General features: G+C 38.6%; 1 protein-coding gene across 6 annotated transcripts in view; it reads left to right on the top strand.

The window, feature by feature from the left end:
• ZFYVE9 (zinc finger FYVE-type containing 9) overlaps positions 1–26,042 on the top strand; it is a 56,618-nt gene that overhangs the window by 13,073 nt on the left and 17,503 nt on the right. For 5 of the 6 annotated variants that reach the window (XM_048946912.1, XM_048946911.1, XM_048946908.1 and 2 more), the window contains 9 exons: positions 1,975–2,078; positions 8,539–8,643; positions 9,980–12,060; positions 17,423–17,522; positions 20,709–20,885; positions 21,138–21,307; positions 22,054–22,177; positions 23,944–24,066; positions 24,937–25,092. In XM_048946912.1, the coding sequence (XP_048802869.1) occupies positions 8,574–8,643; positions 9,980–12,060; positions 17,423–17,522; positions 20,709–20,885; positions 21,138–21,307; positions 22,054–22,177; positions 23,944–24,066; positions 24,937–25,092 (3,001 nt within the window). In that variant the 5' untranslated portion in view covers positions 1,975–2,078; positions 8,539–8,573. The remainder of the gene's footprint in view (positions 1–1,974; positions 2,079–8,538; positions 8,644–9,979; positions 12,061–17,422; positions 17,523–20,708; positions 20,886–21,137; positions 21,308–22,053; positions 22,178–23,943; positions 24,067–24,936; positions 25,093–26,042) is intronic. The other variant, XM_048946913.1, reaches the window with a different exon arrangement.

Here is a 26,042-nt window from a genome sequence, read left to right as displayed (position 1 = left end):
CCTTTGTAGTTACTCTTCTTGATTCTGTTTTAGTACACTCTTGGAAAAAGAACTTGACTTTGTTAACTTGAGTTTCACTTCTCTCATGAAACCCAACTTGTACAATTTACTTTTTTTCCTTTACAAATTGCTTTGTTAATAAATACATCCATATCTGTAAGTATGCTTTGATCTTTGAAAGGAGAAAGTGGTGATGAATTGTTGAACTGTAAACAAAAAGCTGTAGGACCTCCAGGTAACAGCTCTTCAAAGCTTTCTCTTCAGAGGCTGGTTATGATTGTCTGAATCTGTGTTCCTCTGTGTTAAAGGCAAAAAATTATTACATGGTAAGAATGGAACAAGGAAAATGAGTCAGAATAAAAGCAGTGAATAGTAAAACTATATTATTGCTTTGGATATTGCCTTCCTGGTAGGCTTGCTGGCTTAGAGCACTGGTAACAGCACAGCGTGTTTCAGCTGTGCGTTGCTAGGTCTGATCCATTTCTGATTGGCAGGGATTGAAGTTTGTGGTTAATGTATGACTGCTTAGTGTGAAATGTGTTTGATGTTCCTGATGGCCTAGCCATAAATTGCAAAGAGGATTGTCTTGCAAAAGGGTCGTGGAAACCAAATCATTTTCTTCTGTCTACAGACCAGTAAGGAGCATGGTGAGAATACCTTGCTCAGCTGCCATGTTACTTCACATCTCATCATTCTGAAGACTTTCAGTAGAATTGAATTTTTGCACACCTTCATTTTTGTGTGCATTAAGAAGCTCACCTGAAGAACCTTGTTTACAATAATTGTTAATATTTCCCAAATATCCACAACTCAGCTTATAGGAGTTGAAATACACATGGCATGAACGTTTTTATTTTGCCTACAGGAACGGTTCTGTTGGCAGGCAAAGCTGTGCGATTTTATTCTGAATTTGGAAATGGCACTACTAAGAGTGCTCCTGTTCAGTTCATTAGTTTCCTGGAATTATTACTATAGTTTATTTCTGAAAAGAATAATAAACAACCCTGGGCAATTTGTAGTGTAACACCGAATATTGTTTTAATGTGTGGAAAACTGAGGGGTTTTTTGTTTTGTTTTGTTGGTGCTGTTTATTTGTTTTTTGCTCTGTTTGTTTGTTGGAGTTGTAAGATAATAATTTTTTCCCTAGCATACATGCAGCTGCTTCATCAGAGTGCTAATAAATATTTCAGCTGCCTAACAGGTCAAATACTGGTACCTTAACTTATTGCAGTCTTTGTTCTTGTTTGGTTGTTAAAGCCTTTCTTTTCTCATGGCTGTGTTGGGTTCTTGAGCTCTGTTGTGTGCCAGGATGCAGACCATGAAAATGATCACCTGGCCTTGAAAAAATCTGTAATTAGGAGAACAAGGTACTTCTGAAGACTTTTCTGCCTGTGTCTTCTCTGCTCTTAAGTGTTGATGCCATGGTGGTATTTGAGAGAATAAGCTGATTGGAAGTGAAGGGAGCCCAGGATTGTAGGAGGAATAATTTGTAGACAAAAACAGTTTAGCTACAACAGAATCAGTGGGAAGCTGATAAACGCAGTTTACAGAACTCAGAGGGTCATGAATTTTTGTCTAGTATCAAAGCTACTAGCTTTTCATTTTTGGAAGGCCTACTGTAATGTAGTGTAATGAACTTTAGAGACTAATTTTATAAATATAGCATTGCAGTCAAGGTCACGAGGGATACAAAAACAATTAGAGTTGCTGTCTCACTCTGTGAGTTTAGGATTAAATGAAGAATAATTGTCAGTAGGTAGCAATGTGCTTTTTATGAGAAGCCTTTTTCATGAGAATATTGGTGTACAATAGTGACATAGTGCATAGACCCCTGAATTGAAAGCTGCATATGTAATCTAAATCATTTAGAGGCTTGCAGCATTTGCCGTATGTATCTGTGTTAGCAGTGTTGAAAAAACGTGGTTTGTGGCAGAACTACCAGTTACAAAATGCGTATTTATGTTTTCTTTTTAGGATCAAAAAGAACACACTGATTCAGCAGAACTGGCTGATTGTGCTGCAGTCATCATGAGTAGGCACAGGGTCATTCGTTTCTTAACAAATGTATAAGAAAAAAGGTAAGAGGCGACTTCTCTTTAGAATGTAGTGGCTTAGGGATTATGTATGTGAAATGCTTGAGTTCTTATGTATGTGTATGGATTTACATTTATATGTGCACCCATACGTATGTATGTTATCTTGTACCTGAGATAATGGAGTATTTTTAGCATTTTGTGATTTAGATCTTTATTGAGAGTAATTGTCTTGTTACAGAGCAGAGATGTCTTGTTTTCCTTGGGGTGGGGAGCAGGCAGTCCTTCTTCCTCAGTCTGTGCTGTAGGCAGACCTTATCACTTAAAAGTACAACTAATGCTGAAATCTCTAAACAGGGTGTTCATTAAAATAGAGGTGCTTGACTTTGTATTCCCAGAGCAAATAATATAAAAGTCACTAAAGGGAGCTGCAAAAATACATGGACTTTTTCCTGAGATTGAAGATGGTCTTCAGGAGCATTAGAACTAACAAATCAGTTTGTCCAGTTGATAGTCAGTTCTGTGTTGTCATGCAATGAGAAGATGACATTTTCTGGATTCAAACTCAGGGTGAAGTTTGTTTTCAGTCTGGTTGTGCCCCTTGTGATTTTCAGCTTAGGAGCCTTTCATATGTGTTATTGTTGATGGCTACAATAAACTACTTGAGTATGTTGTTAGTAAGTGTTTACTGAAATTTGTATGTTTACAGTTCTGTATTGAAGCAGAGAAGTCTGCACACAAGGCAGTGTGATAGAAAGTCCTGAAGTCTTATTCTGCCTGTTTACGTACTGCCTGATGTGGAGGCCTTTTCTGCGACGTTAACAGTTGTATGCTGGTATTATTTCATTTCGGTGCATTTTTTTAATATATAGCAGTGTGATCATATGCTAGTCATGTACTGTTAGAGTGGAGAAACTGAAATGCTGTCAGTTCCAGTGCTGAAGGATTCTTGAGGGTAATGTATGACATACAGCATGGAAAGAAGATCATAGGTTATGTAATTCCTCATTGCAGAGAGTGAAACAAGTAAGTCTTGCCCTTTGCAGGTACAACACAAAGCCTATCTATATGTACATATCCTTTCCCAAGAAAAAGCAGGCATGTAGGACATCTGAGCTATCTTGAGAGGCAGCCTCCAAGGTTAAGCCTGTTCAGAATACCAACAACTATTAATTAAGATCTTTCTGTCCTTTTCCTTGGTTCCCTCCCTCTCCAATAACCTACTGAAGTTTGTTTTAGGTCTAGATGCTGTCATGACTAGGATAGTAATTCTGCTTCTATATCTGACACAAACATTCTGGTATATGAAGCTTTATATTTAGATGCTAAGGGAGGGTATAGCATATAATCTTGTTAAAACATAGGTTTTTAGGTTTTAGAGGCGAAGATGCTGTTTTGTGAAGAAATTGATGAGTAAAACGCAGAGTTTATGAATTGTGCCTGATCTGTGAGCCAACAGGAGCTTGGAGATAATTGAATGTCAGATTGCATGTTCCTTTTGTGTTTCTTTTTTGTTTTGTTTTAATGTTTTTCACAGGATTCGAGGCTTATGTCTTCTGCTTGCACTAGCACGATATCCTCACATTGCTCATTCCAATATGTATTGGTTTAAAAAAGACATTTTTGGCAATGTGTAGCTAAAATCACCATTGAAATTTCTTCCTAATCTGTTCATGTCTTCATCCTTACTTTTCCGGAGTTTGATTTGTGTTTGCTTCTCAGCGTCTCCCCATGCCATGGCTTGAAGAGAGTCCCAGCTATGAATGATACCTTAAAAAATGTCTTTTCTTCTTTGAAACTAAGGGAAGGTTTGGGCTAGAATAATCCCCGAGCTGTCCCAAATTTTCTTAGGGGTACCTGTGAGTTACAATCAAATTTCCAGAGGCTTATGAAGGAATATATATGGTTTTATTTATGTTGGACCATCAATATAAATATTTAAAATAAATTCTGATCCATGGCGACAACAGCTACCAGATTATTGTAGTGTGCTGTTTTAGAGCTTCTGTGTTATCTCTCTTGATCTGGCTGTGCAGTTGAAGTATTAGATCTTAAACTGGTAAATATAGGAGATGTTGACAGTGTATTGATCAAGAGGATTATGGTTGTATGTCAGGAACATGAGTGCTGATGCTCCTTTTCTGTCAGGAAGAGAGCAGTAAGAACTTTTGTGGATTTCACAGGTTTTTTTTGCTTGGATGGAACCCCAGGAAAAGTGTTGAAGTGTTCTTTTATATAAGAATTACAATTTTAAATGTTAGACCTGAGGACCTTTTCAGAGAAATACCTACTTGCATAGACAACGAGATCACATTTGGAGTGGCTGAGAGTTTAGTGACTGTGAGTTTAAAAATAAAAGGTTCTCTGCATATCCTGCTGTGTCATATGGGAAATAATGGTAATGTTTATTAAAAACATGTTTTCCCTCTTCAGTTTGTATTATGAGCATCCACCAGTCTGGATTTTGTCTCAGTACATGCTTGTGCACTTGCGTTTGAGCTTCAGAATTCCAATGGTTGCATGTAGTTGTTTACATTTTAGAAGTATAGAAAAAAATCTCTTCACATACTGGACCAAAATTAAACTCACAGATACTAGATGTTTAAATATTAGTACTGCTTTTAATAAAATTATCATCTCATGGAATTGTTATGAAGTATTAACCCATTGGGATTGTAAGGGAATGGGGACAAAATTCCAAGTCTTGTTTACATGCCCTTGTTATTGTTAGACGTGTGGTTTCTGAAGCCTGAATACTTGTATTTTTTTGGTGTTATAGAACCATGATGTAAGATTTAAAAGCCAAACTCTGACTAAGGTAAATAAAAATGATAACATTTATTGTGAAAGTCTAACATTGCTCTCTTTGGTTGGGTGCAATTTGATGAGGGGGCTGGAGCACCTCTCCTACAGCAAAAGGCTGAGGGAGCTAGGCATGTTCAGCTTGAAGAGAAGGCTCCAGGGAGACCTCATTGAGGCCCTTCAGTACTTAAAAGGAGCTTACAAATAGGACAAAGGACAACTTTTTACATGGTCTGATTAGGACAAGGGGGAACAGTTTTAAACTAAAAGGACATTTAGTTAGAGGTTAGGAGAACATTATTTATTCAGAGGGTTGAGAGGCACTCTCACAGGCTGCCCAGAGAAGCTGTGGATGCCCCATCCCTAGAAGTGTTGAAGGCCAGGCTGGATCTGGTGGGAAGCAACCCTGCCCATGGCAGGGTGTTAAGACTGGGTGGTCTTTAAGGTGCCTTCCAACCCAAACCATTCTGTGGTTCTGTTTCAGCAATCTTGTTGATTCGTATGACAAACAAAAAAACACTGAATTTAGGAAATGTTTGGGCAGAAATGCCTTATTGCTGTAGTGTACACAGATTTGAGTTAGTTCTAAATTCTGTCAGTGTTTCAGTCACATTTCAAAGCTGTATGAATGGTCAGCTGTTGTGAATTCTTCTGAATGTCTGAAAGATACACAAAGTCAAAATGTAGTGGTTTAAAGAGTTACTTTAAAGCATGTTTTCAGCAACTGTGTAATCAGCCTCACATTCCTTCCCCATCAACTTGCTTGACATTAATCATTATCTTCCCTAAAATAAACAAAACAGAAAGATCACTGCTTGGAGCCTATTTTGGGGCCACCCGTACTGTGGTTTGAGTTTATGCCCAAGTGAATGCCTTGACTGCATGTCCTTTTTGACAATGGCAGTGCACTGAAATCTGATGGTGGTGGTTTCAGAGAGTGTCACAGTTTAACTCTGTTAAACAAGAATTCTGGATGTTGCTTTTTAGTCTTACTGTGCTTCCACTGACAAATATTATTTGTATCATTGACCCTAGTGATGGGGTTTTGCTAGATTTGAATGTTATCATTGCAATGTAAGTTAAATCTGTTACACATGGATGTGAAATTATATGGCATTTTGTATAAAAGGATTTTACTGTAGTGCATTAACTGAGGCAGATGTTCAGAACTCTGAGTGGAAAAAAATGAAGCAAAACATTTATTGGAACAGATTCTAATTAACTTCAGTATTGATATTTATAGAACTGGTCTAGGTGCTTCTCATCAAGATATTGAAAGGAGTAGAAGGGAAAGGTGCAAGAGAACCTACAAACTCTTGCAGTTTGGTTGTAGTTCAAATGAATTGAGTGTTTGTATGTCTAAGGAGAAGTATTTGCTTTGGATTCATTGTATAGTAAATGTAATTGTTGTAGTTAAAGCACTGTGGAAGATTTATAATGCCTTGACTGGGCAGGCAGGATAGGTCAGCAGGACCTTAAAGTAGATGCCTAAGGGGTCAAAGAGTACACTGCCACAGCTAGAGGTCAGAACTTGGCTTTACCTTCTTCAGGAAAGCAAGTATGTTAAATAATGTAAAAATTAATGTTGTAGTAATTGAAATAAACCTTGTTGATGCTTTCCTCAAATTGTAGAAATACACAGATAACATTAAAACAATGTCTAGTGTCAAATGAGGAAGTTTCTCTGACTTGTTTCTTGTCTGTATCTCTAGTGTAAAGGAGCTGGTTTTTAGTTGCGCTGGAGTCTAGCTGTCAGGTCTAACACTGTTTCTTATTGCAAAACAAGGTTCTCACCCCTTCCTCCTCCATTTCTATATTTCACAGCATTTAAAAGCCAGCTCTGAAGAGAATATTTTGGATGGCATTCAGAGAACAGATCAAATCAAGGTCTCTCTTTATGGTATATGGGTTATGACACACATTTCTCAGTGAAAATGCCTTCACTGGTAGTGTTTTCAGGAAATGAATCACAGTGTCTTGTTGCTCTAAGTCATCAGTAGCACGAAGACCATCTTCCCACTGTTGAGGTGTAAAGGTGAAAATGTTATTTATTATAAGGAATTGTAGAAGGTTATTTAATGGATTTAGGTTTTTTGGTGTGTTTTCTTCTTTTTTTCCCTTTTTAATCTGAGTGTTATCTCTTGATGGAGCTGCTTACTTCTGTGCCCTTTGCTAGATGTCTGGTGCTTGCCTATCACAGAAACAAGAATTCTTAAAGCAGGCATTTTAAGAGCTAGCATAATTCTACTAACACCTGTTTACTCCTACTTTTCAAGTAGGAATCTTTGAAGCATCTCTGAGAAATGAGTGAATCAGAATACTGCTAGCCTAGGAGACATTACAAAAACAGAAACAGAGTTTAGGCTACTTGTTCAAAGCTGTGTGGACTAATCAGTGGTAGCATGAAGCCAAAAGCTGGATCTTCAAATCGGTGCATAGTTGGTTTTCTGGGCAGTGTTATTTTCTGACTGATGCTGGAGCAGTTTTGCTCTCATCATTATGGTGATCCCTGCAGTTACACATTAATGTGGCAATACAAGGAAGGCTGCACTGACATCATCATTTGGCTTTTGAAATGGCTTAGAGAGTATTGCTGGCTCTGACTGTTCTGTTGAAATGCTCAGGTCGAGGTCAATGTTTTCTTTGAATGTAAAAAGTTGAGACAATGCTATCAGATGCTGAGGTAAGCATTGATGGTGAGCTGGGAGGGTAAAAGCATGTGACTGGCTTTGATGTTTTCAGGGCTGTATTGTTGATTGTATTTTTGCCCCAGCAGTTAAGGTAGCAGTTCTTTCAAAAGTTCTTCTCTCCTTCCCTGTGTATTGTGGTGGAAAGAAAATCTCAGAGGTCTAAATAATGATGAAAATTGCAGTGATATGTAATGAAAAGCTTGAAACATGAGAAAAATAATGTTTTTTTGTACGTAGGTTGCATTTTGCTCACCTCCAGTTAATGCTGCAAAAGGAAGAACTACATGATTTTCACTTTTTTTATACTATCCTAAAAAGAATTTTCTAAACATAGATTATCTAAATTGCAGAAATCAATTTGATGTGCTTCTTGTGTATATTATTCTCCCAAGTCCTGAAAAGAAAATCCCTTTATTTTGGCCTCTGAAAAAAACCTGTAATTAACTGGGAAATGTGCAGAATGAAACGTGGACACACACACACACACACACACACACAGCATTTTCTAAGTTCTGTGGTGTGGAATACATTCTGCTTAGAACTGACACAGGTTTGCAAACCCAGTTTGGTTACTATTTTTTATTCATCTGATGAGGATATTTTCTGTTCCTCTAACAGCCAGCATGTAAAAATGAACCTGCATTCTTCAAATGTTGTTTCTGCAGACACCTGGTTTACATCAACACTTCTACTTTGTGTGTGGCAAGATTTTAAAAAGCATATTCTTCTGCACATGTTCGTAAATGCTATAAAAAAATCAAGATTTTTTTTTGGCTTATATGCTAACTTTTTAAAGATTACTTCTATAAATTTGGAGATAATATTAAAATCTTAAAGCAAGTTTGGGGAAGTGGTTAATCTGAATTAAGCGATTTTAAACACACAAATAATTTATAAACTTTTGTTTTATGAGTGTAATGTATTTAAAATGTGATTTACAGATGTCTTCTTTGCCTCTTAAAACAGAGGAACAGAAATGTAGATACATGATTGTGCTTTATTCTGTTTGTCAGGTTCAGACAAGAATCTGGTGGTCATTCCCTGACAAATGGAGAACTATTTCCAAGCAGAGGCGTATAACCTCGATAAGGTTTTAGATGAATTTGAGCAAAACGAAGGTGAGTAATTTTGAACGAGATCACAGATGCATGATGTTCCATAGGGAAAACCAGTGGAAAGGGGGTGGTCTATGATAGAATTTTGTTTTTTTTGAGTTACAAATGTATCTCAAAATTTGGAAAATGTATCTATTGATTTGATATGGAGTGTGTTCAGAACTTGTTAATAGCATTTTCTTCAGCTTCCATTCATCTTGTTTATTCATTTTAAATATTTGTTCCTCTCTCTTTAATAGAAAGCCTTCAATAAACATTTCAAAGAAAGGCTTTGTGGAGTTTCATCTCAATAGCTATATTTTTTGTGATTCGTTTTAAGCAAATGAGACCAAGTGTCTTTATTCTAAGCAGCTTTTGTAGTTTTGTGAGACTCGAGCATAGAAATGTTTTATTAGGTGATGTAAATTTCATGAGTTATGATATTTGAAGTATTAAAGTTTTGCTTTGTCTAATTGCTATGTCTGTACTGTTAAAGAGGCTGAACGTCATGGGAGTCTTTCTAGGCATTTCAAGCTATGTAAAATATATTAATTGATACTTTTAAAATTGTTTGTCCAAATTCACAATAGAATCATAAAATGCTTTGGATTGGAAGGGACCTTGAAGATCATCTAGTTCCAACCCCCTGCTAGAGGCAGGGACACCTCCCATTAAACCAAGCTGCTCAAAGCCCCATCTAGCCTGGCCTTGAAAGCCTCCAGGGAGGGGGCATCCACAACTCTCTGAGAAACCTGTGCCAGTGTCTCACCACCCTCACAGTAAACAATTTCTTCCTAATATCCAGTCTAAATCTACCATCTTCCAGTTTAAAGCTGTTTCCCCTCATCTTGTCACTACATGCCCTTATGTAAGAATTCCCTCTGTGGCTTTCCTGTAGGCTCCCTTCAGTTACTGGAAGGCTGCCAGTGGCTGGTGCTGGGGGTTGCTCCCCCCAGAGCCTTTTCCAGGCTGAAGAGCCCCAACTCACTCAGTCCCTCCCTGTAGAGGAGGTGCTCCAGTCTTCTGATCATTTTTGTGGCCCTCCTCTGGCCTCACTCCAACAGCTTGATGTCCCTCTTCTGTGGGTCTTTCATCAACCAGCACATCCAAATTCTCCTCAGGGCTGCTCTCAAGCAGTTCTTCACCCTGTATCTTGGATTCAACCTGATACTAATTGGATAAATCTAAAATTCTTAAGTTGCAGAAACATCTTGTAATGAGACAATTAATGGTCTATCAACAATTCTACCAATATTTGAACATCTTTTCATTTCTGTTTGGGATGTTCTAATGCCACGGAGTTAATAGAATCTACTAGGACAGTAATTTTTCATATTAATAATGTAAACAATTTTTTCAGATGCTGCTGTTTCACCTACACTGTTGGGTGCAAAGTGGAATCAGATTCTAGATCCGCCTTCACGTCGTCTGTCGTATAACCCGACTGTGGCCGATGCGAATGAAGCTACAACTCCTAATGAATGTCAGCAGAGATTAAAGTCGTTCTCCTTGTCTCATTCAGTGACTACACCAACAGGAGGAGAGGATCACTGTGCTAATGGAAAGGATTTTAGCCTAAGCCCAGAGACTCCAGTCATGTGGATTGATGATCAGGCAGCAGCAGACGATCAGTTAATTAAAAGAAATAGTAGTCGGGATGATCAGTGTAACGCTGTGGAATCTGGAGAAAAGAAATGTGGAAGTATAGCTTGCTTGCCAGAGGAGAAAAATGTACTAGTGGTGGCAGTTATGCATAACTGTGACAGAAGAACACTGCAAAGTGGTGACTTGCTGGATTGTAAAAATTACAACAGTCAGTCCCTAATGGACACTATTAGCTTTACACTGGATAATGAAAGCCAACAGAGTGATGAGTTTAGTGTTACTGTAAATGGATCCATGGAAAAAGATGCAGATACAGAAAAGCAAGTAAATTGGCTATGTACCGAAGATGACTCTAGAAGTAATTTGTTCAACGCTTCATCTGAAACCTTGACCGTTGCATGCCCCTCCTCTTGCTTAAAGGATGATTTTAATATGAGTAAAGATTCATGGCTTTCAGAAGCTACAGCTGCAGGGATTAATACAGTGACTCTCTGTAAGAGACCTGTTGATGCTATCATTAAAATGCAAGAAAATTGTGTATCAGTTGAAAATTTTAGTAGTAAAGCCATTCCTCAGAGAACAGATCTAGAAGTTAAAAACTTTTCTTCTGGTTCAAGTAATGGAAGCTTAGGAGAAGAAACAACCCAACAAATATGTTCTAGGGTATCTGGGCTTGAAGAAACTTGTCAATCTAATGTGGCTGGAAGTAGCAGCTACAAGGAATGTGTTGCAGAACATTTTACCTCTGAGGATGGTAGTGCCATTGAAGGTGAAGTCGTTGAATGTGGTAAAAATCTTAGCACATCTGAAGTGCTCGGTATGGGAGAGTGTTACCCTGAATCTCAGGAGATGACTAATAGGGAATTGACTAGATTGAATGAGATTAATGATAAGCAAACTGTGGAAGAGAATGAAAGACTTCTGCAGACAAAACAGCCTGATGAAGCATGTAGTAGAAACAGAGAAGGTGGAGATGGGAAGATGGAGGCAGACATAGACTTAAAAGGGACTGGTACAGACGAGCCTGAAGGGTCCAGTCTCTCTGATGCGACAGGTACATCAATAGCAAGCTCTCTGTCTAATGGTTGTGATTCCTATGGAATGCAGAACCCAGTTGTTCCTCATGTTCCAAAGACTTTACCCTCCAAGGAAGACTCGGTAACTGAGGAAAAGGAGATAGAGGAGAGCAAGTCAGAATGTTATGCGAATGTTTATGAACAGAGAGGAAATGAGACCATAGAAGGAAGTGGTCTTATTTTAAACAGTGCTGGTGACCACGTAAAGAAGAACTATATACATAATCTCTGTAGTCAGGTGCCATCCCTGCAAGGGCAAACTTCACCAAAACCAGTGACTAATCTGCAGTCTGTTAGTGTTCCTTTTGGTGGTGCAAGACCAAAACAACCTACAAATCTTAAATTGCAGATCCCAAAGCCATTATCGGACCACTTACAAAATGATCTTGTTCCCCCAAACTGTGGAGGTAGTAGCAAAAACAAAAATGTCTTTGTTAAGACACAATTAGGGGATAACTTGACAGCAGATGTGTTTCCTGGTGAAGCATCATTAAATGCCCCTGTTACCGACACTAATGGAGATCACATAGAAGAGTATGAATCTGGAATCTCTAGTAGTCCGTGCCTTGCAGTAGCCCCAGATAGTCCAGACAATGATCTCAGAGCTGGTCAGTTTGGAGCTCCAGCCAGAAAGCCTTTTACTACTTTGGGTGAGGTGGCACCAGTTTGGGTTCCAGATTCTCAAGCACCAAACTGCATGAAATGTGAGGCGAGATTCACATTCACGAAAAGAAGGCATCACTGCAGAGCTTGTGGGAAGGTGAGTTCCTAATCTTTGAGTAAGTTCAGAGCATGCTTTCAGTGCTTATATGGTGTAAAATCAAAACAGAACTTCCTAAGCAGCTGGTTGTACTTAACTGTGACATCTTCCTGAAAAGCTGTATTTGATTTGTGATGGAAAAACAGAAGTTTCTACGTTCTAATCTCTTTATGGTTCTAATGGGAAATAACTATTTGTATTTATAGGTGTGAGAATAATCCTGCATGAGCAGCCTATTAGTTGATTGTAGTCATCAACAAGCATTGAATAAACGTAGAACTGATATGAAATGGAAAAGTGCAGGAAACTAGTTTGCAGAAATTACTGCATCAGTAATCCCATCAAAGGTATAGAAACATGGATGGGTGTCACGGTTTTATGTTTTTGGTTTTCAGTATTCCGCATCATAACATCACGTAGTGCACTGGGAGTTAAAGTGTTAGTGCTCCAGTCCCAGGTACCTGTCCCTGTACATTACAGAAGTCATGGGATCTGGCCCATAAGGGTGGTGCGCTCTCTTACTGCCTGGCAGTGGGTGCTGGAGGTGCTTTCCTAGCCGTTCCAAGCTTTTCAGGTTTGACTCAGTCTCAGGAATTCTCTATCTCCTATCCTATTTGATCTATTAGTCTCAATTTCAATTAGATTGCATTATATTGTGTTATCTTGCATTCCAATATCATAGTTACTAAAATAAGCTTTCCTCCATAGATCGTTGCTGCTGTGTTTTGTTTTTTTTTTCCTTCCGTCCTTCCTGTTTGAACTGGTATTGTTACTGATGTCTCCTGTGATTGATCAGATTTGACTTGGAGATTTTCCCCTTTGGCTTGAAGCTCAGCTGGGAAACTCTCTCTCTCCAGAATAGTATTATATTGGGTGCGGTAAGCACAAGCCAAACTCCAAATAAGTTGTACCTCCTTAGATCTATGTAAGCCACACCGTCCCTGACTCAAATACTGGCTTAGTTTCTCAGGATCCCACAGGTGTACAAGAGTGAAATCCCATGACGTTGCGGGTCCACATGATTCTAAAATCTTTCCTAAACCTCTCCATATTCCCTGCGAGTCAGCATTCTCTGGTTTTGGAGGAGACTCCTTCCCCTTATCATGAATGCCTTGGAATACATTCAGGGAGACTGATAACACACACGCCAAAATGAGCATTAATTCAAAATTCGAAAAACGTGTGACAGACTGAGAGGGAAGCCTGGAAACTGGTCTGAACATCGTGTTGTTTGTAAAATTATTCCATTTGGGATGTAGTTGTTTGTAAAATTAGCCATTCCATCTGGGATGTCAATGTCAAAATTCAAATCATACCACATTGCATATAGGTACCATGCAGGTGTCTCCATCACTGCCCTTATTTGGTTATACATGAACACAATTCCACAACAAGTAATTATGACATTGATAATTAGCCAGTAAGTCGCAAGAGGCATCATGGCTTTTAATCCCTTACACAGCACCCCCACGATAAAGAGGGCGTTCATTGCTGGTATCTGCTAAAAAGGGGTTACTGAATTGAAGCTAAGAAGAGGAGGACAAAAAAAAGGAAAAAAAGGAAAAAAAGGAAAAAAAGGAAAAAGGCACTGCCCAGACTAAGCAGTGCTCAGAGTTTACAAATATCCCAGAATACTGGCAGTACTCCTGGCCTTTCAAGGTCAAGTTTTCCAGCACAGAAACCTGAACTACTGATAATGCTCCCTAATGAAGCTCTCTGAGAGCAGAGAGAGATTTGTTCTAACAGTTAAAAAGCAGCTATGCCCGCATTCTCCCCCAAAAGCTGTCACGAAGTTAACTAGATCAATCTATGCCTGTGACAGGGGGCAGGAGGCTGGGGGGCAAAGGGGGCAGGCAGGGGCCTACTGCTGCCCTGTCACAGGCACAGATTGATCTAGTTAACTCCGTGACAATGGGGATTGGAAGTGCAGTGTTGCTGGCATTCTTGGTGTTTCAGATATATGTTCAATTCTGTCCTTTTAAGCATTCTGTACTATTTTGTATTTTTCTTATTACATCTTCTTCCATAAAGAATGTTTCTTTGTTCCTGAAAAAAAAAAAAAAAAGTCAAATTTTCTATGATTTGGTGGATGAATGCATGGTAAGAAATTTTGTAATGAAGACAACCAAAATTTAATTTCTGTATTTCATTGTTGGCTTTTTTTTTTTCAATTTGCAAAGTGCCATCTAGACCAACACAAATTCTTACGGGGTGAGTTTATGAAGTATTCTCAATATCTTGTTACTGAAACACAAGTCAGTGGCACATGGAAAATAGGAACTTGGGGAAAAAATATTATTATTCAAAAAAGGAAACTTAACACTCTGATCATGTAGATATTTTAAAATTATTCACACATAAAAAGAAGCATTTAAATTGGCAAAAAATTAGAGTAAAAGTAATACTGGTTTATTTAGGATTCTATTCTACTGTTCCTGAGGTTGGTCAGAAGACCCCAGAATGCTATGGGCACTATCTTTAGCTGCTAGAAGAGTGCAGGGAGGCAGAACAATTTGAACAAAGAACTTCAAAGATGGCAAATGTATCTGGAAAGCTCAAACCCTTAAATCACTTGTTTCTGGAAGCATCCTATCAGAAAGCAGGCTTACTTCTCCATGGTACACTACGTATGTGTACCATTTCGCTATTTAGAAACCAAAAGGCATAGCACTCACTTTCTTCACTGCATCACCACGTATGTAGATTTTAAACCAATCTGATTTTAGGACCTGCTGAGAAGTTGTTGCCAGGACGCTTCTGACTGCTACTCAGATATTAGTTACGCACTTGTTAAGGACTTCCAGTCGTTTGCTTCTGCCATCCTGTTTCAGGTTGTTTGCAGTGCAAGTCCTGAGGGGGAGCTGGTAACCACAGGGCATCAGTAGGCATCATCAGAGGTACACACCTGTGTTTTGTGCACCTTGCAGTTAGTATCAAAGGGCTCATTCTTGTTCTTGTGGCAGTTAGGGAGCATCGTCAGTTAAAGGAATTGCATAGCTTTCATGTGCTAACTTACACTGTCAGTTATTTAGGTCCCATTTTTGAGTTGATATGATTACAGTTTTTATTTACAGCAAATATTTTCTACTTTTTTTTGTTTGCTTGTTTTTTAAGTAAGTTTATTGCTGGTTTTTAATGACTTCTCTATAATGATTAAACCCTGAATTGCACAAATGAGAAAGCAGAAATTGAGAATAACCTTATGTGAAATGGGCAGAACATAAATAGTTTAAGGCCAAAATATGTGGTGTCCTTTTTTTTTTTTTTTTTTCCTTTAAACAACTTAAGAAGTGCAACAAACCTTGAAAAGCACAACCAGCCTTGCTTTGGGTGATACATAAGAAATACATGAAATAAAGAGTTCCTCTGCTCTGTAGACAAAATTATTTCTCAGTTATGAAAAATACATGTATTGGTATTTAATATTCTCAGAGTGTTCTTAGAATAATCCTCAGAAGAGCTTGTTTCTAGAAGCTTGTGATAGCTAATATTGCTGGGCCAAATTTGCACATGTGCAGTCAAAAAACGCTGCAGATAATTCTGTGAAGCTTCTCTTTATGCCTTTTTACATTTTTTTTTCTCTGAAGAAAACACTCATTTATAAATGCTTCACATTGCTGTAAGTCAAATACTGCCTAGCACTTAATGCAGATTGCTTCACAACATTCAAGTTCTGTAATGTTTTTGGGAGGAGAGCGACCAAAGGCTTTGAAAGGCAAGCTCTAATGAATCTAGCTGGAGTGGCTTGAGACATGCTCAGCTGTCTGCTCTGCCTTCTGCTTAGGACAGCCAGCCCAATGCAAGCCATGTTGACAGTGTGCCTGTGGTGTGGGAAACTGCTGCATCATGGTAATGCCTGCACTGCTTCTATGAAATGCTTAAATCTCCACTAAAGAGTTGGGGAGATAACATCTTCGTGTTTGACAGTTTCATGCTTCTAAGGGACTGGTCATGGGAATAAAGATTTTTGCTTTAGCACAACCCAGGAAAAAGACAAAGTGTGGTAGAGGTGAATGTGTTCATTTGATTTGGAAATGAAAGTGGCATTTAAAAATAGTTGAGTGGCACCTGGGAAGTCTGCCTCTGCTTTTAATTTCAGGATAATAAGTGCAAGATTAACGGAAGGTACCAGTCCCAGGGGAATGATAAGAAATGAAGTGCTTAGAGTCAATTTTGAATTAAAATTAAGAGCCTGAAGAATGTAGGTGAACAAGTTCATAAATTTTGCCTTATATATTTATGTATTTTCCATTGTCAGATGAAACAATCATCCATGATAGGAAAAACATAAAATTTGTATCTCATCTTTTTGCTGACAGTCAGAACTGCGTTTTCAACTTTGTTAAGGGTTTTTTAAGGGTGTTTAAAGGTGATGATTTTTACAGCAAAGGGAAAAAGGTTTTAAGAGTACTTTTTTTTTTTTTTTTTTTAAATCATATGTGGAAAGGTGGCATTTTATTCCTGCATGAAAATGCTTGTATAGGCACGTTTCCGTTTTGTTTCCAAAATGGATTTGGTTGTTTGGAGGAAGCCTGAACACTGTTTCCTGCCCAGAACTTGGGAACTGTTAGGTACAGCTCAGGTGAGATGTGCTGGTAATGAACTGCAGTTCTGCAGACAGTTGTGCCTCCAGGCATTTTGCACCGGGTCCCTCTTAGCAGCCAGTGTGTAAAATGCAGTTTGATTTCTCTGAAGTGTTGTGATGGTGTAGTGTCTGCAATTAAGTAAATATGAGCTTTTTCTACTTTTTTTTGTCCTTAATAAATGAAACAATGTTTTCCTGCAGTATCACTGTCATTCAGATTTTTAAAATTTATTTTATCCACTGAAAGCTTGAAGCATTTTCATACATCAGTACTCGCTTGACTGAGGAATACATCTGAAGAGATTAAACAGAGGTACTAATATAGATGAACCATCCTGCTGCAAATAATAATGACTTGTTTGAATTAATCTCTGCCTCAGCAATCTCTTACACAGAGAAGACTGATGTATTTATAAAGAGTTGATTCTAGAAAGTAATCATGCTTTAAAACTGATGTTCATTATCAAATGTTAAATCAGTGAGGGATTGTAATGTGGTAGGAATTTAATAAGCCATTGTCATCTATGCAAAATATGTTTTAAAAAATAGCACCATGAAGTATCAGTACAACATGTGCTGCAGGTACTGCTACTTCATTGGGATTGGTAGGAAGGGAGTCTTGGGCAGAAAGCAGCCCCTGTGGCTTTAATGGGAAAATACTGATAATTTGCCTCCTTATTTTGCGTGTCTAGAGCTTTACCAATATTCTCTGATTATATGAATTCATTGGATGCTTTTGAACAGCACTTTTGAAAGTTTCTTCCCTTTGGATTCCAGGTTTTTTGTGCAGCATGCTGTAGCCTGAAGTGCAAGCTGCTGTACATGGATCGAAAGGAAGCCAGAGTGTGTGTAATCTGCCACTCGGTACTAATGAATGGTAAGTGGAGAGAGAATCTGAAATGCAGAACTTTGTTGGCTTTGTGCTGAGCTGCAGTGATGATTTGAAAAAAAAAAGACAAAAAAAAACCAACCGACCCACATTTATTTGTATGGGTAAGTATAGGAAGTCAAGGCTCTTGAGAAATCAGGTGGTAATCTCTGAGGAAAGTGGGAATTTCTCAACTAAACATGATTAATAACAAAATAGCAAATAGCAAAATAGCAAAAACTAGAAAGGTTGCCACGAGTTTGAAAACTTGTTTGTGTATGCTGTACAGGATTCCACAAACAGTGATTTAGGGGTCTGGGGGATCGATGTCAGCTGTTCCTTTAAGTCTTGCCTTCCAGGCCCTTCAGCATCTTTGTAGCCCTCCTTTGGGTGCTCTTAGATAGCTTTATGTCCTGATATGGTGGTGTCCAAACCTGCACACAGTGCTGGAGGTGAGACTGCATGGTGCAGATCAGAGCAGGACAATCCCTTCCCTTGCCCAGCTGGCACTGCTGGTCCTGCTCACCCCAGGATACGCTTGGTCCTTTTGGCTGCCAGGGCACGTTGCTTTCTCATGTCCAAGTTGCTGTTGACTGTCTGTATGCTTTCTTTTTCTATGTAAGCACTAGAAAAGATCTATGCTCAACCAATATGGCCTTCTGCCTGCTCGCTTGACTTCTGTTACACTGGAATCATCTGCTCCTGTGCTCTTAAGAGAGGACTCTTAAAAAGTGAGCAGCATTGATGCGTGCCCAGTTTCTTCAAAAGCAGATTCCTAGGGAACCTTACTAACTTGCAGGCCAGATATTTAAAGTGATAGGGAATGCAGGCAGTACTATTAAGAAGTTAAGAGCAAGCCCCAGCAAAGACAATTTTACATTTTGAAATGGAGAAAATAGCGCATTTCAAAGAGTACAAGAACAAGTACATAACACCTGGCATAAGACAGCCAGCTTCTTTTAGTGGTGAGTAGGATTTGTTTTCAGCTGGGGGAAGGAAGGAGTATGAAAATATTTCAGTTGAAACCAGAAGTGTTCTTGTAAAAAGGCATAATAAAATTGATCATATTATAATGATTTCCTTTTAAAAGCCTTTCTGTCCTGTTGCCAGGATGGAAACACATTAATGGCAGCAAAGAATGACACTGCTTGGTTTATTTTAGGGAGAGAGAGCTACTTAGGTGTGCTGCCTGAGTTACTTCTGTGTTGCTATCCCTGCTGCAGTGCTTTGTGGTGATGCTTTTGGTTACTGATTATTTTCCCCATTGTGTGATTGTGTCTGATTTCTCCAGATTTCTTGCAGTTTGTTTTCCAGTAAGGGTTTCTTTTTTTTTTTCCTCTCAGTGCAGCAGATTAAGCATCTTTGCACGGTTTTGGATTTGGCAATAGGAATTGTATTTTAAAAGTCATAAATTCATTTGGTTGCTCAGTACCTGCTTTGTATTTTAGTAAGATGTTGAGGGAGGATTGTGGGTTTTTTTCTGTCACTTTCTTATGGGCAGACTACATACTTCAGAAGCTTCTAATGCCACAGTTGCTGTACTTCTCAGTTGGTAGATATGCAGTGTTGGCACTTTGGTAGATCAAGAGAAGGCTTTAAAAACGCTCTTTCACTCTGTTATGAATTTTCTATTTATTTTTTACCTCCCCTATGAGGACAGGCTGAGGGAGTTGGGCTTGTTCAGCCTGGAGAAGAGAAGGCTGCGGGGTGACCTCATTGCAGCCTATCAATACCTGAAGGGAACCTACACCCAGGAGGGGAGTAAACTCTTCAAAAGGGCTGACAACAGCAGGACTAGGGGAAATGGTTTTAAGTTGAAGGAGGGAAGATTTAGGTTAGATGTTAGGGGGAAGTTCTTTACTAGGAGAGTGGTTAGGCCCTGGAACGGGCTGCCCAGGGAGGTTGTGGATGCCCCGTCCTTGGACGTGTTTAAGGCCAGGTTGGACGGGGTCCTGGGCAACCTGATCTGAATGTGGATGTTTGGTGGCCCTGCTAGGCAGGGGGGTTGGAACTACATGATCCTTGGGGTCCCTTCCAACCCGGGTGATTCTATGATTCTATGATTCTATGATTCTAATTATGGGATCTTGGAGAAGTAACTTTTTGGTGCATTTTTAACATGTCCTTCAGGACACTTGTTAAATGCATACAGAATTGCTGTTAAAAATAATTAAACTTTCATCACAAATGTCAGTACTATTTCCATTGATAATATTTCAATCTACTGATCTTGCAGATTGATGGGAAGAAGTAGAAGGGTTTGTGTTCTGTGGTGTTTTTTTTTTCTCTTTTCAGTCTTGTTACCTTCACATTGGCTTTATGACAACTTATAGCCAAAGGAACCCAAAGATGCATGTGATTTATTCAGACTTATAAGCTGCTCTGAGAATTCAGGTAGTGTGATATTTATGCCTGGCTGGAGAGTTGCATTTATTTGTAACTAACGTGGACAGGCTATAAACACACAGTTGAATTTTCTGGTAACTTGCATAGCTACAAGTCTTCCTTACAGATGAAGAAGTTGTTGTAATTTGGAGGTATAATCTGCTCCGTCTGCTTCTCTGGACAGAGGAGAGATTTCCCTGTGATGGATGTTTTCAACAGGAGTTTGGTGCATTATAGTTTGGGTAGTTAAACTAAGGTTCAGGTAATTCCTTCAAAATTGATAGCATATGGGGTTTTTGGTTTTTTTTTATAGTGAAGAATATAAGTTGATCTGTAAATAATTGACTTTGAATATAAAGAAATGTAAGGTGACTTTTTGTCATATACAGAAAATAACCTACAGGACATCTCAGTAGATTTATTAAACATTTGTAGTAGGAATGAGGAATGTCCACTGAAGTCTAATGAAATACTGTGTGATGAAGGTATATATGTGATATATAAATATATATTCAGAAATGCTTAGTTCTTCACGCCTCGTTCTGCATCAGTCAGTTTAATTGTACTGTTAAAGTTTTCAGAAGATATTTCTGTACAAACTGATGTTGTCATTGCATAGGATCAGTGACCTTTCTCTTAATGCTGTGTGTTTCACTGTTAAATTACAGTCTCTTCAGCTTTTAAATGAACAGAGATTGTCTTTCTAAGGTGTCAAGAGTCCAGAGCTACAGCAGCTGAGAACTTAACACAGCGTTTTTGGAGTCTTAGGTACTTCCTCTGCTCATGTTTCTTGTTCTTTGTTTGCTTTAGCTCAAGCCTGGGAGAACATGATGAGTGCCCCGAGCCAGAGTCCTAACCCTAACAATCCTGCTGAATACTGTTCTACTATCCCTCCTTTGCAGCAGGCTCAGGCATCGGGCGCCCTGAGCTCTCCACCTCCCACTGTCATGGTACCTGTGGGAGTTCTAAAGCATCCTGGAGCAGAAGGTAAGAGTTAGTTCTGTTCTTTTTCCCTTTCAGTTTAGCAGTACTAAGAAGTTGTTGAGAATATCTGTGCTTCATCTGCTCTGAGTTTTCTAGCTAATGCCAACGTGGCATTCCTGCCCTCTCTAGAGGCATAAGGTTTTTAAGGACATGTAAACTACTCTCAGCAGAAGAGTGTTCAGTTTATGTGTGATGCTGCCATAGACAGTCAGAGTTGCTGTGAGATGTTAAATACCTTTTTTTTCCTCTCTCCAGTGGCTCAACCTAGAGAACAAAGACGCGTTTGGTTTGCTGATGGGATATTACCCAATGGAGAAGTTGCTGATGCAGCAAAGCTGACAGTAGCTGGAACAACTTCTACAGGAACCTTAGCAGTATCGCACGATCCAACGAAGCCCATAACCAACAATGCTTTATCAGCAGAAGTAAGGAAACATTAGTAACCATTCAAAACACCAGGCTTACTTTGGTCATACGAGTTTGTGATTTCAGGAAGGCTAATGTGGAAAATCTGTTGAGGCTTCTCTTAGCATGTTATTAGCAAGTGTCCTCACTTATTTCCATATTTGCAGAGTGCTGAAGCAAATGTGTATTTTGGCCTAAAATTGAACGCTTATAAGATAGAGCATTTAAAGCATTGTTTAAAGCTTGTGTGCTAGGTGGCTTCCAAGGCTTGAGCTGTGCAGGCTGTGTGTGGAGCACACTTATGTAATGCATGTTTGAAAAAAGCTGAGTCACTGCCAGTAAGGGTTTGTATTAGATTGTCATAGCACAAAACAGAAAAATGTTTTGCGTGAGACTTCTCATAAAGTGATTTATGCATGAAAATGCAGATGGGATCTAACAATGTTAAATGCACCATGTTCCATGTGAACAGCATTGCGACTTTTCACAAAGTGCAAATGGCCATGGGTATATTAGCATGTACTTTTACAAAGGAAATTGGTATGTGTGGTGCTGGAGGAGGGAGATGCAGTCTCTGAGCAGGCTCTTTAATAAAAGTTCACACACAAGAGTTGTTGTCATAATCTATTTTTAAAGAGACAGATTACTTGATGCTTCTGTTCCTGCTGCAGACATAAAGTCCTTCACCTAGATATAGGTAATCTAATTAGGTAGCTCTTAATTCTCTTCTGTAATATTGTCTTTTCTTATTGTTTGCTTCTTATAGACTGATAATGCTTCTGTATTCTCGGGAAGTATAACTCAGGTTGGCAGTCCTGTTGGCAGTGCAATGAATCTAATTCCTGAAGATGGGCTTCCTCCGATTCTCATCTCCACTGGAGTAAAAGGAGGTGAGGGGATAAGCTGGCAGTTAGCTTTTATGTTTAACTGGCAGTCAGCTGTTAAATGGGTCTAGGAGAGGTGCAGCCAGGCTCCCCCCTTCCAGCAGCACAGGTGAACTGCCTGCACCTGTGCTCCCATGGCTGACTCATTGCTCAACCTCAGGTGATCAATCAGAGGTTCAGGCTGTGACTCAGCAGTTCCCACACACGCTCTTTGTACTATTGATCCCTACTAGCAACCAGAAGAACCCCATCTTGCAATCAAGTTATGGTAAGAAGTAAAACACAAAGCAAAAAGAAAATTAGCCCATATTTCTGGTCTTGAGTTCATTTCTTCACTAATCGGGCTGTTGGGAATATTTTGCAGAGATGCATTTTAATTAGCCTTCTGAATATTCATGCTTCCCTTCTCTGTAATTCTCTTGTGACGTCTGCTTGTCTGAGGCATCACAGAGCGCTGAATACAATGTCACCATTGCCCATCTTGGCCTGCAGTGACAGTTGTAGTAATTGTGGTATCCCATTCTGAAGCATCCAAATGCAGGAGGATTCAGAAAAACCCATTTTCTAAAGGTTTAAAAAAAAATGTATGTTTGTTTATCTGACTGTTGCTTTCTGCTAATTCATGATATCCTTTAAAATGTGTTTCTGAGATTAATTTATTTTTTCATCTTTGATTTCCTTTTTTTTTTTTTTTTTTTTTACATTCCTATTAGATATTTTGCTGCTATAGTCATTTCTAATATTAAGCCAGAAGTGACCCATGACTGTAGGATATTGTGAAAACCAGAATGTGAGCGTTTCATTTCAAAACAAATCTGTCCCGTCCTGTGTTGGCTGTTCAAGTGGGTACTTATTATTCAGTTGCTTCCAGAAAGAGGAGTGAAACGACAGTATGGTTTTCAATTTCTGTGAGGATAACCTCATGTAAATGGTATTTTGTATGCTAAGTTGATTTTGTTTCAGATGCTGTTGTGTACAGGATTTATTTTTTTTTTGCAGTATTTTACTTTCTGTATTCTATTTTTATTTAAAAACATTGCAAAATCATTTTTTCATTATGAAACAAATATTACCTTTCCTGTTAGAATTATCTAGAAAAAAAAGGTAATACAATTCTCTGTAACTGCTTTTTGTTGGCTTAAATACAGAGAAGATTATAATCACATGGATGGGAGATTTTAATTTACTAGTCTTAGCGGTCTAATCAGAGAGAGAAACTACAGGCATCTTTGAAACGTCATGTTGGAATGCATTTTACAGTGAAGTTAGACCATCTACAGTCTGTGAAGAACATTGTTTTATATGGTTATATATTGTTGTCTTCCCATTAGGTAATGCTCTGAAAATATAAGTTCTGTGACATAGGGATAGACTGTGTGTTGTGTCTGTAGTCCAGGACTGATGCTGCTGTGCTTTGCTGTGACATAAATAACAATTGCTATCTTCTTTGGGGTATCAGTTGGCACCATGACACATTTGTGTATTTGATTCCCCTTTTCTCCTCCAGTTGATACAAAAAGAAAACAACCCACCAAACCTGATTTAGAAAACAAACTGTACTTTTCTTAAGGGTGTATGGGGGTGATGCATGTAAATGTTACTGAATTTGAAAATAGCAGCCTGGAAGACAATCAATCAGATCAGAATACGTAACAATATGTGATTCTTTAAGTGTCCACAAAAAAAAAGCATCAGGATCAGATTGAAGTGATCATAACATACTTTATGAGTAAATGAAGGATTTCACTGTGTGTTCACTTGTTCTTTTATAGATTACGCTGTAGAAGAGAGACCTTCTCAGATCTCTGTCATGCAGCAGCTGGAGGATGGTGGCCCTGACCCTCTTGTATTTGTTCTAAATGCTAATTTGTTGTCCATGGTAAAAATTGTAAATTGTAAGTCTATTTTGTGTTTTTGTTTTTTTTTTAATTGCTATTAAATAAGGCTTGGTATACGGGAGGATATTTTATATATATTATTGTCGCAACAGCAGCTTTTTTATTTGGTGAGATAGTCTCAGTGTGCACAGAAAACTTTTTACTTAACCACATCAATTAAAATTATATAAGGATTCTGTCTGGTGCTTTAAACATTGATGAAGATTTCTTTTTTCCCCCTGAAAATATGAATTAAATTGATAGAACCATCTCTCTCTGTTCTGTGGTGTCTCCTTTCTGACTTGATAGACAAAATAGTATATTACTCAGTCTTCTTAAGTTGTCTATAAATCTTTTAGCATGATGTTAGCAAATGTTTAGTTAACATTACATTTATGTGCTTACATTTAGATGGCAAAATGTTATTCTAGTAACTAATTTTTGATACTTGTGTCATGGTTAATGTTCAGATAAAGCAGAACACAGTGATTCAGTGAGGCATCTCAAGAGAGAGATCGCTCTCTGAAACTTGTTTAGCTGTCAGGATCACAATATGCACAGCAAACAGCCTGGCCTTTTCTCAGCTTCCTTTATTGCCATTTGTATCCTGTCCTTGAATTTGGACACAGAAGCTGCTAGAAGTCTGCTCTGGGGTGCTAATCCCAAAAATCTGGCTGGTTCCTTAGTACTCCGGCTGTTCCTTAGTTTCAAACTGCATGTTATTGAGCTGGTTTTGGTATGGATGTGTTTGCTAATTTGTTCCTGTGACAGACATCACAACCAAGTATGCTGTAAAACTGATGATCAAACGGTCTTTCTGTAGTGAAATTTAGACACATTTTGTGAAATTTTGATTTTCTTTTCTGATATATTTTTTCCTTTCTGCAGATGTGAACAGGAAGTGCTGGTGTTTCACCACAAAAGGAATGCATGCAGTGGGACAGTCTGAGATAGTCATTCTCTTGCAGTGTTTGCCTGATGAGAAGTGTTTGCCCAAGGATATCTTTAACCATTTTGTGCAACTTTATCGGGATGCCTTAGCAGGTAGGAATTCCATCTATCTCTTAAAATTGACTTTCACAGACCAGAAACACACATTTCTGTCACTCAGAAAAATGTCTTTTGTTTTTACAAAAATCTCGTTTTTGTATGAGATAATATGAAAAACAAATAAGGATCAAAGCTGATAGGGTGCTGGTTTATGACTGGTTAGTAGCATCCACTGTAACGTTCATCTTATCAAACAGAAGTGTGAGTGGGGTGCTGGTGACATGGGAACTGCACTAAAGATCATCCAGCTGTCCTGTGGGAGTCAGCACGTGGGAAGTTTGGCCTATGAAGGCTTTATGTAGGGTATTACAGGAATGGAGCAGGAACTCTCCCTGTCTCAGAGTTGTTTTTAGCAGCCATTGCTTATTGTCTGCTCTGGCATTTCTGTCAGATCTTGGGTTAAGAACGTGAATAAAGCTAAAACATTCCTTAAATGATTGCTCCGCTTTGTTTAGTGGTAGGTGTAGTAGGATACTCAGCAGGGCTCCTGGGTACACTGATAACATAGCTTCTAACAATTTTCATTTCAGCTTGAAGTCAGAAATGAAATTTTGAGAATTGTTGTAGATAGAGTATTAAATATCTTAAACCAAATTAAAAGTGTGGTTCCTGTATTTTTATATATACGTTTGTACCTTGCAGAAATTTCCCCTGAATTTTGCATTTTTGTATCTCAGTCACAAGGTTGTATGATGTAAACCCTTACACATTTTACATTTGCTGAGTAAATAGGCTTATGCTCTTGACTGTTGATTGAACCTTATAATTCTTATAAACTCTTGCATGGTGAGGAAAAGCTCTTATTTGGTTTCTCTGATGAGAAAATACAGCTGGTTTTCCAGAGGTGAAATTGCATCATATTTAGGTCATACAGTGACAGAACATTTATGAAGGATTCTGTGTGTTAACTGAAATGCCTGTGCAGTGACAGAATCCAGTGCTTT

Source organism: Lagopus muta, chromosome 5 (assembly GCF_023343835.1).
Source record: "Lagopus muta isolate bLagMut1 chromosome 5, bLagMut1 primary, whole genome shotgun sequence".
NCBI classification, from domain to species: Eukaryota; Metazoa; Chordata; class Aves; order Galliformes; family Phasianidae; genus Lagopus; species Lagopus muta.
Note: the sequence above shows the minus strand (reverse complement) of the source record. Positions and strands in the feature narration are given on the sequence as shown.